The 13,871-nt window shown below is 39.7% G+C and overlaps 1 protein-coding gene across 1 annotated transcript in view; it reads right to left on the bottom strand.

Moving 5' to 3' along the window:
• Nucleotides 1–13,871, bottom strand: part of SPAG17 (sperm associated antigen 17) — a 276,008-nt gene that overhangs the window by 99,015 nt on the left and 163,122 nt on the right. The window contains exons 17-20 of the mRNA XM_065399127.1: nucleotides 10,546–10,700; nucleotides 6,049–6,239; nucleotides 5,647–5,732; nucleotides 958–1,200 (exon numbers count right to left, since the gene is read on the bottom strand). Coding sequence (XP_065255199.1) covers nucleotides 958–1,200; nucleotides 5,647–5,732; nucleotides 6,049–6,239; nucleotides 10,546–10,700 — 675 coding nt within the window. The remainder of the gene's footprint in view (nucleotides 1–957; nucleotides 1,201–5,646; nucleotides 5,733–6,048; nucleotides 6,240–10,545; nucleotides 10,701–13,871) is intronic.

Genomic DNA, 13,871 nt, shown 5'->3' with positions numbered 1-13,871 from the left:
ATGCTGCTTGGGCTTAAACCTGAGTCAGGGTGTACTGTGTAGACATACTCTCAGAGTGTTAAGCCATTCCATTCAGATGCTCAGCCATAAATTGCGAGGAATTAGAATAGGGGTCTCAAGCAAATTCAGACTGAGATATTATATATTTCTGAAGTACTGTTTTGTGGCTCTGCAGTTCCATTACTCAGGTGGTGACATAAATAGAATTGTCACCCTCCAAGAATCAAGGAGGTCAAATTCTGCGGGCAGAAGCAGTACATGGGGGCTTTAAACTGCCTGGAGTTAACTGGTGGAGAATTGCCTATTTGCAAGAGAATTCTCTGCCAGTGTATGCAGCAGGAGGATATGTGTAAGGAATTCTGAGGACAGGTCAGCATTGAGACCGGTAGGAAGAGACTCCTCTATGCCCTATCCTGCACTGTGGAGTAAGTGCTGTAAGTTAGGGCTACAGCCCAAACTTGTGTGAGGTCCAGGCAGCCCTGAATCAGGGAGCTGCAATGGGCTTTCTGGGGGTCCCTTCTTACCACTCTGTCACATCAAGGCCTAGATCTTTGAAGGGGGTATCCTTCCAATACTCATGTTCATTTCACATGTAGAAAAAATCCAAGAAATGCAAGAAAAAAGAACAGTTCAGTTGTAAAAAGATGATCACTGCCTGTTGGTCCACTCCCTCTGGGGCACCTGGCATTGGCCACTGTCGGTAGACAGGATACTGGGCTAGATGGACCTTTGGTCTGACCCGGTACAGCCGTTCTTATTTCTTATGAGATGCCCAAACAGTACAAAGAACTCTGTCAGAAAAGGGTCAGCTGCTTAAATGATGAAGTTAAACAAGACACATTTGGGGTTAACTTGTCCCTGACTCCAGTTTCACACTTGGACGATAGCTCTAATGGAGTCTTGACAGTTTAAACACCTAACCCTTTTCTAATATGATGCTGTAATGTGACTTCTCACCTCATAAATTTTCTCAGAGGGTGGTGCTGGGGTACTATGCTCCTCAAGATCAGGGGTTTTTGCTGTCTCATCTTTAGACTTCTCCTTGGAAGATTTCGTCTTGGACCCCTTGCTGTCATCAGGCACTGGTATCTCCTTGCTCTGTCCTTTCTTTTTACCACCTGACTTTTCTTTCTTCTCGGCTTTCTTTTCTTCCCTTAGTCGTTCTTCCTCTAGTAGTCGATCATGCTCTTCCTTCCAAGCCTATTACAAAAAGTTAAGAATTCAGGAAACTATGGTCTTGTTTTTAATCAAAAGATGCTTACTGTCCTATAAAAAACTCTCCATTTGCAACTTTAATTCAGCCTCCTGAAATGGCTATGAATGGTGATACAGAGTAAAATTTTGAAAAACACCTAAGTAACTTGAAAGTCAATGGGATTCTTCAGAATATTTTGCATTTTTATAGCACTTCGTATGTTCAAAGCACAACTCTCAAATTTGGCTGCAGTTGTGAGTGCTCATAACTTCTGCAAATTATGCATTGGGTTGCTCAAGTTGGGCACCAAGAAAATGAGTTAACTAGTTAATGTTTGTAGTTCATATGACACTGAATTGATGGTCATCTTGCAGATAGTACATGACTTCAGGGAATTCAAAAGCATGCTGAAGAAGAAGAATGTCCAAGCGATCTTGTCTGAGATCCTTTGTGTCTCATGAGAAAAGAAAGGCAGAAGATTCTGGAAGTGAAATGCTGGCTAGATGAGTGGTGTAGGGTTTTGGTTTTTAACATTGGTCAGCCTTCTGTGGAAAGAGGGACCTGTATATTTTGGATGGCTTCCACCTCAGTAGAAGAGGGATCAATCTCCTCAGGGGCAGGCTGGCTAGAGTAGTCAGGAGAGCATTAAACTAACAACAAAAGGCGAGGGTAAAAAGGGAAGATATAAGTGTTAAGTTAGCACAAAATTGGGATGTTGGGAACAAAATTAGTCAAGGAACCCAAAGAAATGTAGAGAAGAAATTCTTCAGTTGCCTATACACGAATGGTAGGGGTCAAAAATAAGAGGAATTGAAATTCCCCATTTATGAGCATAAATTTGATCTAGTTGGTATTACTGAAACCTGTTGGGATGTCTCCCATGCTTGGAACGTTAAAATCAATGGTAATAACCTACTTAAGAAGGAGCAAGCATGCAAAAGGGAACAGGAAGTGGCACTGTTTTGACAATAGAGTCAGAGTCACTGATCACTTGGAAGAAAATGATCTTGAATGCTCATGAATCAACATGCTAACATATAAAACACAAAATGGGGTATTAGTTGGCGTCTGCCATAGACCACCAAATCACACTAGGGAACAGAATAGTCGGCTCCTTATGCACCTATCTATAATGTGTAGGAAAAAATGCTGCGTGATCATGGGGGATTCAATCTGAGTGACAATGTGCTAGAGGTTTCATCCTTGGAAGACATCTGAGGAATTTCTAAATAGTATAGATGACAATTTCCTAACTTAAAAAGTGTTGAATTCAACAAGGGAGAATTCTATATTAGACCTTGTCCTAATAGATAAAGAGGAACTGATCACAGAACTAAAAATTAATGGTAACTGAGGTACAAGTTTTCATGACTTGATTAGATTTATAATGTGCAAACAGAATAAAGTCCGGACCAATAATGTATATACTCAGTGCTTTAACAGGGCCAGTTTCACAAAGCTGAAAACAATTATGAGCCAAATCAGCTAGGAGGAAGATTATAATCAGAAAAAATGTGAGTGGTAATTGGGAATTGTTTAAGAACACTTTACTAGGTGCCCAAAAAGCCACAATCCCATAACTGAAGAAGATGTCTGTACTGGTTAAAAAAACCAACCTGGTTTAGAAGCGAAATGAAGGCAGCTGTAAAAAAAAAAATAAAGAAAATAAATAAAAAAATTAACATATAACAAATGGAAGAAAAGGGAAGCGGATAGTAAGGAATATAAATCAGAAGCTAGGAATTGTAGAAAATTGAGAAGGGAAGCAAAGGGACATGGGAAATCCATGGCATGTAGAATTAAGGACTATAAAAATGAGTTTGTTAAGTACTTTATGGAAAAAAAGAATCCTAAAAATGGTATTGGTTCATTACTAGATAGAAATGATAGACATCGATCCCAGGCAAGATAATGGAGTGGCTGATACAGGACTTGATTAATAAAGAATTAAAGGAGAGTAATATAATTAATGCAAATTAACATAGTTTGATATCTTGTTTTGATGAGATTACAAGTTTGGTTGATAAAGGTAAAAGTGTTGATGTAATATATTTAGACTTCTGTAAGGTAATTGATTGGTACTGTACCACATTTTGATTAAAAAAAACCTAGAAATATACAAAATTAACATGGCACACATCAGATGGATTAAAAACTGGCTAAATGATAGGTCTCAAAATGTAACTGTAAATGGGGAATCATCATCAAACAGGTGTGTTTTGAGTGGGGTTCTGCAGGGATTGGTCGTTGGCCCTACACTATTTAACACTGCTATTAATGACCTGGAAGAAAACATAAGATCATCAGTGATAAAATTTGCAGATGACACAAAATTGGGGGAGTGGTAGATAATGAAGAGTATAGGTCACTGATACAGACCAATATGAATTGCTCGGTAAATTGGGCGTGAACAAACAATATACATTTTAACTGGCTAAATGTAAATGTATATAACAAAGAATGTAGGCCATATCTTGAGAAATAGTGACTCTGAAAAATATTTGGGGGTTATGATGGCTAATCAGCTGAACATGAGTTCCAAATGTGATACTGTGGCCAAATGGACTAATGCAAACCTTAGATGCGTAAACAGGAGAATCTTGAATAAGAGTAAAGAGGTTATTTTGCCTTTGTATTTGACACTGGTGTGACCGCTGCTGGAATACTGTGTGCCCACAATTCAAGAATAATGTTGATAAACTGGAGAGAAACCCTCCAGAGAAGAGCAACAAGAATAATTAAAGGATTAGAAAACATTTTTTATAATGATAAACTAAATATATTGAGCTCTTTGAGTCTAACAAAGAGAAGGTTAAGGGGTGACTTGATTACAGTCTATAGCAATGGTTCCCAAACTGGAGTTCATGAACCCCTGGGGGTTCGCAAAATGTAACAGGGGGTTCTCGAGAAAAAATTCCTTAATGGCAGACAGAGCTGTCCCTAGGGACTCCGGGCAACATGGGACCAGCAGCCTGGAGCCTTGGGGATTTCCAAGAGCTAAGCAGATCAAAGCAAGCCTATCTATCACACTGAGGAGATTTAAACTTCAAGACTCCTTATAAGAAATGGAAAGGGAGGTGGATATTTTTTGCTGTTTTTAAAATTAAATAGGCTGCTAGTGTTGTTTTTAAAATTATTATGAAGAACACTTTTAAGCTTTGTTGTAATGTGCGTTGTTTGCCTGGACTGCTCAAGACCTGAATGCTTGTGTAAGAGGAACTCTTTGAGTTGGCTTCTTAGATACCTTCATGCTGTTTCACATCTGATACTTCTTGATGAAACATAGGAGCCTTGTCTTATAACAAGCTTATTCAAACTGATACAAGCTACGAAAGTGAGATCTTGGAAGAGTGTTGCAGTTTTCATGTACTAAAAATACTGTAATGATAAATAATAATTAATAATACATAGTGTGTAATAAGCATGTCATAAAGACAAATTTTATATTTCCAAGATCACTGCTTTTATAATTTATACTCAGGTAAAGGAGAAAATCCCTGGAAATATTCTTTTTTAGGAGGGGGTTCGCGAGACTTGACATTTTGGTGAAAGGGGTTCACAGTTTGTTAAAGTTTGGGAACCACGGGTCTATAGGTACCTATGTGGGGAACAAATATTTAACAATGAACTCTTCAGCCTAGCAGAGAAAGGCATAACATGGTCCAATGGCTGGAAGTTGAAGCTAGACAGATTCAGACTGGAAATAAGGCAATATTTAACAGTGAGAGTAATTAACCATTGGAACAACTTACCAAGGGTTGTGGTGGATTTTCCATCACTGACTATTTTTAAATTAAGATTTTATGTTTTTCTAAAAGATCTGCTCTATGAATTATTTTGGGAAAATTCTGTGGCCTGTGTTATACAGGAGGTCAGACTAGATGATTAGGGCTTGTCTTGATCCGCGCTCAGCCCTAGCCCTGGCTGCTGCTTTCTATCTGGCCAGTGGGGAGAGGAGGGCAGTGATTACAACATGTGGTGATTAGGAGCCCCAGCCTAGCCCCCCACAGTGGCCCCTGGCAGGCTCAAGGAAGCCATCACAGCACTGCCTGGTGAGGAGCTGACATTGGGATCTGCCATTTGGAGCATTAGCAGGTATGTGTGTGTGTGGGGGGATGACGATGACACCCCTGTCCTCGTGGGGGAAGGGGGAAGGAATCAAGGCTGAAGGGGCCCAGCCCCAGCAGAGGGATTTGGGAGAGACCAGGATCCACAGCTTGAAGCATGAGCAGGTGTTTGTGGGGCAGTCTATCCCATCCCCACAGACAGGGAGGGCCCCCTCACACACTCTGATCCCCCTGCCGCCACACATGACCCAATCCCCCCCGCCTGCTGGGCCAGGGTCCTCTCATCCACCCTGATCCCTCCTGCCATCTGGGCCAGGACCCCCTCACACATCCCAATCCACCAACTGGGGAAGGACTATTGGACTTTTGCTTTTCTTGTCTCACCTTGAGGGAGCCTTCTCTGACAAAAGGATTTTTTTCTGGAAGTTCCGGTGTGACCTCTGCTTTACTGTTCGGTCTTGATGTACTGCCTTTGAGAAATGAGAGGGGAACAATAAATATGTTGCCAAAATAAAATAAAATAAGTCTGACTCAGTGCAAAGGCCAGGATGGATTCCCTGTTTAAAATCCTTGTTTCTCTGGTCAGAAGGTTAGAAGGGCAGATACACTGGTGTTTCACAATTATTATTTAATTGTATTACAATTCAATGGCAAAACCCTATGCTAACGCACAGTTAAGGTTGTTTGGTGGTATGTTGTTCCCTTGCAGAATGGTGAGTTGAGCAAAACTCAAACTTTTGAGGGTTGGGAATCAGTTTTCTGGGATAAATATAGAAAGATACCAACTTTTTGTTTTCTTAGGAGATGCAGCTTTTTTGCTAGTGGAGGCACAAGGTTTATCTTCAGGAGGTCTCTCTGTCATGCCTTTAGCTAGTTTAAGGCTCTCCAGTTCCTTAGCCATTTTTTCTTCCTGATATTTGGCTTCTTCCTTTGTCACCCAGTCTTCAATTGAGTTGGCCACCAGCTCCAGATAGTTTCTGAAAAGAAACATATTACTTCTATTAACAGTGAAAATACTGTATTAATTAATATGATACTGGATCAAACAATATCTTTTTCATTCTACCTTTCACTAGAGACAGTCTTGTTTTTTTAGCTGCTATCTGAACATTTTACCATAATCTTTAAGAGTCGGGTAGAGTTTACCAGGTTTTTTTTTCTGTATGGGAATTTTTATCTTTGCCTTATTGATCTTTGCTCACTACATTTTATGTTTAACATTTGAGTTAAAGGCATCATTTGCCAAAAAAAAAAAAAAAAAAAAAAAAAAAAAAAAAATTCAGCTAGCCATAAATCACCATTAATTAATTTAACTTAACAAGGGTCAGTAAGAAGAGTCAAAATCTTGATTCTCCCCTCTTAGTGGTTTACAACCACTGTAATTCCATTGACTTCACTCGAGTTACTCCTGATTTATACTTGCCCTTAGCATTTGTTCACTTAACCACCCTCTGTATATATGAAGCACCAAATTCTAATCAAACTTACACAGACACATAAAAGATAGAACTAAATTGCTGTAAGATAAATGGAAAATTTACACAGCACACCTCATCCTGAGGATGGTGGCACAGTCTTGCTGACTTGTGGGGTCATGTAAGGCAGGTTTGAAATAAGATCACTCAATATACAAAACTTCTCAAGGAAGGTGTCCAATCTTGCCCCTATACATTCTATCAATTTAGTAAAGGTGAGAGTATATTTGTCTCAACCGATCTTGAAGCCAAGTCAGGAAAACATCTGGAGAACCATGTGAACATCTCTGGTGACCTGTTGTGATGTGTGCCCCCAAATCAATCAGTCATCAACATATGTGGACAATTGAAGGCCTTGTCTCTTCAGATGAACTGCTACCACTGAGAGTCATTTGGTAAACACCTTTGGCGCTTTTGAGAGACCAAATGGTAGGACTTTGAATTGGTACTGAAGGCCATTGACCATAAAATGTAGATATTTCCTGTGGGCTGGATAGATTGACACGTGCAAGCATCCTGCAAATCAAATGTTGTGAATGACTTCATGGGATCTAGAGAGAGGATTATTGACTAAAGAGTCAAATTTGAAGTGATGGATGAATTTGTTGAGATGTCTTTGAGATCTAATATAAGATGCCAACCCCCTTTCTTCTTCAGAATGAGGAAGTAGTGGGAATTGAATACCTGGTTGCAGAATGCTGGAGGCACCATCCTTATTACACCCCATTGAAGAAGAGTCTGTCTCCATACAAGACAGGCTCCCATGCAAAGAGTTCATGAAAAGGGATTGGGTAGGGTGTGTGGAGTTGGCCTAGATTGCAATTATACTGAATATCCTTGCTGGATATTCTAAGACACACTGGTTGGTAGTAATTGCAATCCATGAATCTGCAGAAAAAGAAAGGAGGTTGCCAAACGCAGGGGAGAAGGTGTACGGACTTTCACAAACTGGTCCAAGACTCTTGACTGCAGCATCAAACCTGCAGCCTTTGCCCGATGATGAGAATGTAGTAACAGTAAATGAAGGAGGGCCACTTTTCTTTTGGAAATATGGTCCTTTCTTGTAAAATTCAAGAGCCTTTTGTTGGCATGAATACAAGGACGATGGAGGCCCTTCACTCAAGAAGGACTGAGGTCTACTTTGCTTCCTCTTCTGGAATGGGGTATGTAGGCCTAGAAACCGAAGTGTTGCCCTGGAGTCTTTTAAAAGAATAAAGCATCTCTTAAGTCTTTGAATTTAAAAAACAGCCCACAAAAGGAAGCTACTCAGTTGTGGCTTGGTCTACTTCTGGATGAAGTCTGTAGTCATGATGTTCTGTGCACAGTGACTGTAGTAGCCATTGATCCTGACACAGTGTCAGAAACATCCAAAAAGGCCTGTTATACGATTTTCACCACCAACTGGCCCTCCAAACCCTGATGCTTAGATTTTTCATGATCCACCACTACAACTAAAGACCCAAGGATGTATTTGGTAAAAAAGTACTCATACTCTGTAGGAGAAAATTGTTATCTCCAACCTGCTCTTGTTGATGTAACAGAAATGGATGCAGGAGTTTGCCACAAATCCTTGACTGGTTCAAGGATACCCTAATTTATAGGAAAGGTCAAGTGACCCTGAGAGACCAGATGCAGAATATCAAATAACTTGTCTGACCTTTCCTGGATGACTTCTAGAGATATCTCCAGAGTATCCGCCATTTTTTTAAGAAGGTCCTAAAATCCTTAAAGTCATTAACTGTGGAAGAAGTAGATGGTGCCTCAACTTTATCGGGTTATGAAGAAGAAACATTCAAAGGGATAGGTTGCTCCCCATTCTCCTTCACAAGAACTCCCTCCTTAGTATGAGGTTCTTGCTGAAATTCCTGATGGAGCACTTTGCTTGAGGACTGCGGTATCTTAGATGACTCCTTAGAAGGAAGTGACCTATTTCTAGATTTGGATCTAGATGAATAAGGAGCAGAAAATAAGAGAATAAGGAACAGGATCCACTGACTGATCTGAAGAGAAGGTTCAGTAAGTTTCTGAGAAGCACAAGGTCTCTTAGAGCCGGATGACCTCTTAGCTCCTGGCAGAGTATCTCTGGTAGCTGAAGCACTGACAGAAACTGGTTTTGAAGCAGCAGCAGCAGCAGACTGCCTTCAAAGAGGGAACTCAGAGTCAGAGACATATTTCACTGATCTTTCCATTAAAAATAATTTCTGACGGGCATCATGAGCTTTTTGTATGCACTTAGAGAAAGATTTGCAAAATGAATGTTTGCTGGGGATCTATAATTCCACTTGACAAAAAACGCATGTATTAGTCCATTGTTTGCAGGCATTGCTGCCTAGCAGGCAGAACAGATTTTAAAGCCTGGAGACAACATCTCATCCATCAGATCTATGATTTGGTACCAAGTGGAAACGCAAAACAAATTAAAAGTCTCTCTCTTTTTTTTTGTCAATGGGCTTGAATGAAACTTACTAGTTATGAAGAATTACAAAAAAAAAAAAAGATCAAACTCACTACTAACCTCTAAACATAACGTAACAGGCTATGGGGAAGCAGATAGACACTGTACCTCTTCAACACGCTGCCATGGGTGGTAGGAAAGAACTGACTAGCGGTTGGGGCTTCTCCGTCCTTTATGCCTCAAGAGAAGGAGCCTGAGGGTGTGCAGGTTGCATATGCAGCCTTAACAGATACTGCTGGCTAAAACATTCTGAGCTCACGCACATGGGGCACACACACCTACAACAGGATCTGTGCGAAGAAATGTTTGAAGAACACTCATTCCATTGGACGATCTGTTCCTGACTAACACAGAGCAAGTTTTGCTTGGTATAGTGATATAATGTGAACAAACATTTTGTAGTTATAAAAAAAATTAACTGCTAGAATGAAAAATTATGACATTTCAGCTATTTCAAAAGATGCTCCAAGGATAGTGAGACATCATATGAAACAGAGACTCTTCTTGAAAAACCAGGACAAATGGACATATTTTATTTTATTTCAATAGCTGCTGCTCCTTTTGCTTGTTTCCTTAAAGAAATACATGTTGGGCTGGGACAGAAAATTCACACTTTTTCTGTATAAGCACGGAGTACCTCCTGTTCCACTTATAGTATGGTTATCCTTACAAGACTCCACAAATCCTTGCAAACCATGCCACAGAGAATCTCACATTTTTCACTGACTACTCTGTTGTTTGGATTACCCCTGAACCACAGTACCAAAATCAGGTGTTGTGGAAACTAATTAGGGACAAAGAATAGACCCTTTGTTTGTATTCTCTATGACTAGGTGTTCCAAGAAGAAATTGTTTAAGGTATTGTGAAATTGCTTCTGTAAACCTTGTCCTGTTGTGACACTTGACCAGTTCATATATGGGTAGTTGAAGGAACTGATTTGTTTAATTAGACTTAGCTGGCTCTTTGATCTCCCTCAAAATAGTGCCCCCAATATCGTTTTTCCTGATATGGAGGCCAGTATATAACCCTATTAACATATTTGTATTTTTATGACTTGTGATTTGTAAGCATACAAATTCTATGGGGTGGCTCTATTCACTCAGAATTTTTTTACCTCAGTACAGTCTGTGGTATATTTTAGATAAAGTGATATTACTATGCCCCCAATCCCTGCTCCCTAATGACTTAGTAATTTCTTCTTGAACCGTTTATTGCCAGGTATTACAGTTAACCCATTGATTTTTCTGATGCCACCATATTTCATAAGTGCTTGTTATGTCAAGGTCCTTTTCCATTGCCAGGCTTTCAGCTAAAATGCCTGTTTGAAGATAACATCTAAAAAAATGTATTACCTGAATCCAACATCAGAGTGCATTGCAATATCCCAGGATTCCTTGCACTGACGGTGTTGGTTCATTGGATTGTGAAGGACTGTAAGCAGAGAGTTATCTTGGGTGTGGTAATAGGAATCAATACACCTGTATTGTTGGGTTGCATTGTGTAAAACCTGAAAATGAAAAGAAATTAATACTTAAGACACATCCTCCATATAGACAAATGGCACCCCCAACTCCTACAAGAGGGCTTGATTGTGCCTTGTAGGGATGTCCCATATTAAGGGATGGCACAGAGCCTCACTACACCAGAAGCACCAAAAGGCATTCTGCCTCCAGCAGACAGAAGGTCTTTCTAGAGTCCCCAGTTATGTAGAAGCTGTATTCCCACAACCACATGCATTTAAGGAGTGCCACTAGCTATACCAGGGGTAGGCAACCTATGGCATGTATGCCGAAGGTGGCACGCGAGCTGATTTTCAGTGGTACTCACACTGCCCGGGTCCTGGCCACCAGTCCGGCGGGCTCTGCATTTTAATTTAATTTTAAATGAAGCTTCTTAAACATTTTAAAAACCTTATTTACTTTACATACAACAATAGTTTAGTTGTATATTATAGACTTAGAGAAAGAGACCTTCTAAAAACATTAAAATGTATTACTGGCACACGAAACCTTAAATTAGAGTGAATAAATGAAGACTCGGCACACCACTTCTGAAAGGTTGCCGACCCCTGAGCTATACCCATGCAGTCAACCAACTCCACTAGCAAATTCATAGGAACCATAACTTGATCTTCTCCTACCCCCCACCCCCATCCCCATCTCTTTGGGATGCAACCTGAATGCAATATTTCAGGTGTGGCTGGAGCTGTACAGAAAAGAAGTATCATCCCCTTGCCTACAAATATGCAGAAAGAAAATAAATTTACTTCTTTTATGGCTATATCACATTATAAGTTCATATTGTATCAAATTCACTGTGCTATCACTGCTGGTGTTCTCCAGATTTACTGCTTTCCAGTAAATTTTTCTACCCCATTCTGTGTTGTGCATCCTTTTTTAATGCATGTACTGGCTCTATGCTGAATCTCATGCAAATTATGCTATCATTTTTGCATAATGCTAGAGCTGAAATGGAACTGAAATTCATTTATATATCATAAATTATTGGGTTGAATCTATTTTATGAATAAATTCTAGTTAACTGAATATTCAGTTTACAAAAGAAATCTAATTAACAGCAATATGCAAAAGGATATGTAAAGGTGTGGCAGAGAGTATATTGCTTTCCATATAGAAAATGAAATGGTATGTGCCAATTTTAATGAAGAAATTTAATTACTAGAGCTGATGAGAAAAAGGAAAAGTTTTTACAAGACTTCCATTTTGTGTTGAAATTTTGTTTTCATGGACATTTTATAACCATCTTTATTAATTACTACCAGTGGTATAGATACTAAGGTCCACTGCATTAGTAGGAATTTCCCATGTACTGTAATTTAGGACCAGATTCTATCTGGTCTTTACATGTGTGGTCAGTGTGGTGGGAAGAGTACAAAAAGCTAAGCAGAACTACAGTCTCTGTAATTCAACAGAGCACAGGGTCTGCTCCATCTCTACTCCCCCTGGGGTTCATGGCAGAATACCTCCTCATACCCTCTGGGTTAGTACAACTCTGGGATATTCCTAACAGGCACAATCCTAGGGTACATTGAGGAAAGAACAGACCACAATGTATTTGCAGTACTACACTCTGATTAATCTTTTACAGTTCTTGTTTTTTCTTTCCTTTAAGATAAATATCAGTCATTATCCTATTTCTATTATGGGTCTCTCATATCCATGGGAGTACTGCACATGTATCCATGGGAGTACTGCACATGGAGAACTTGAAGGACAGGACCCTTTGTTCTTGCTGACAGTCATGAACACTAAAGTCTTCCATTTATTCATAAAATGGATGCAGGGAAGCGTTCCTAACCCTTGCAGCCAATGTCATTGTTGCCACAGAAAAGCCAATCCTAGGGATAAGAAGAAAGTCCCTTCTATCACATGTTCAGTCTGGGCTCCAATGCTAAAATGGACAATTGCAATGCTGTTTTTGAGTCATGAACAAAATTACAAAATAGATTAAAATGACAAACTCATTTAGTAAAAGTCACCAAAAAGCAGTTGAAGAATAATGGCTTTTGGTAACCATTTATCAGGGCCAAATCTGAATCAGTGTCCTATCAGTAAAATAAGAACATAAGAACAGCCATACTGGGTCAGACCAGAGGTCCATCAAGCCCAGTATCCTGTCCTCTGACAGTGGCCAATGGCAGGTGCCCCAAAGGGAATGAACAGACAGGTTATCATCAAGTGATCCATGCCCTGTCACCCAATCCCAGCTTCTGGCAAACAGAGGCTAGGGACACTATTCCTGCCCATCCTGGCTAATAGCCATTGATGGACCTTCCATGAATCTATCTAGCTCACTTTTGAACCCCGTTATAGTATTGGCCTTCATAATACCCTCCGGCAAGGAGTTCCAGAGGTTGACAGTATGTTGCATGAAAAAATACTTTCTTGTGTTTGTTTTAATCCTGCTACCTATTAATTTCATTTGGTGACCCTTGGTTCTTGTATTATGAGAAGGAATAAATAACATTTCCTTATTTACTTTCTCTATACCACTCATGATTTTATAGACCTCTATCATATCCCCCCTTAGTCGCCTCTTTTCCAAGCTGAAAAGTCCCAATCTTATTAATCTCGCCTCATACGGAAGCCTTTCTATACCCCTAATAATTTTTGTTGCCCTTTTCTGAACCTTTTCCAATTCCAATATTTCTTTTTTGAGATCAAGTGACCACATCTGCACGCAGTATTCAAGGTGTGGGCATACTATGGATTTAAATAGAGGCTATATGATATTTTCTGTCTTATTATCTATCCCTTTCTTGATGATTCCCAACATTCTGTTCGCTTTTTTGACTGCCGCTGCACATTGAGTGGATGATTTCAGAGAACCATCCATAATGACTCCAAGATCTCTTTCTTGAGTGGTAACAGCTAATTTAGACCCCATCATTGTATATGTATAGTTAGGATTATGTTTTCCAATGTGCATTACTTTGCATTTATCAACATTAAATTTCATCTGCCATTTTGTTGCCCAGTCACCCAGTTTTGTGAGATCCTTTTGTAGCTTTTGCAGTCTGCCTGGGACTTAACTATCTTGAGTAGTTTTGTATCATCTGCAAATTTTGCCACCTCACTGTTTACCCCTTTTTCCAGATCATTTATGAATATGTTAAATAGTACTAGGCCCAGTACAGACCCCTGGAAATGAGAGAGAA

This window comes from Emys orbicularis, chromosome 1, assembly GCF_028017835.1.
Source record: "Emys orbicularis isolate rEmyOrb1 chromosome 1, rEmyOrb1.hap1, whole genome shotgun sequence".
Lineage (NCBI taxonomy): Eukaryota > Metazoa > Chordata > Testudines > Emydidae > Emys > Emys orbicularis.
This window is presented reverse-complemented; position numbering and strand designations above follow the sequence as displayed.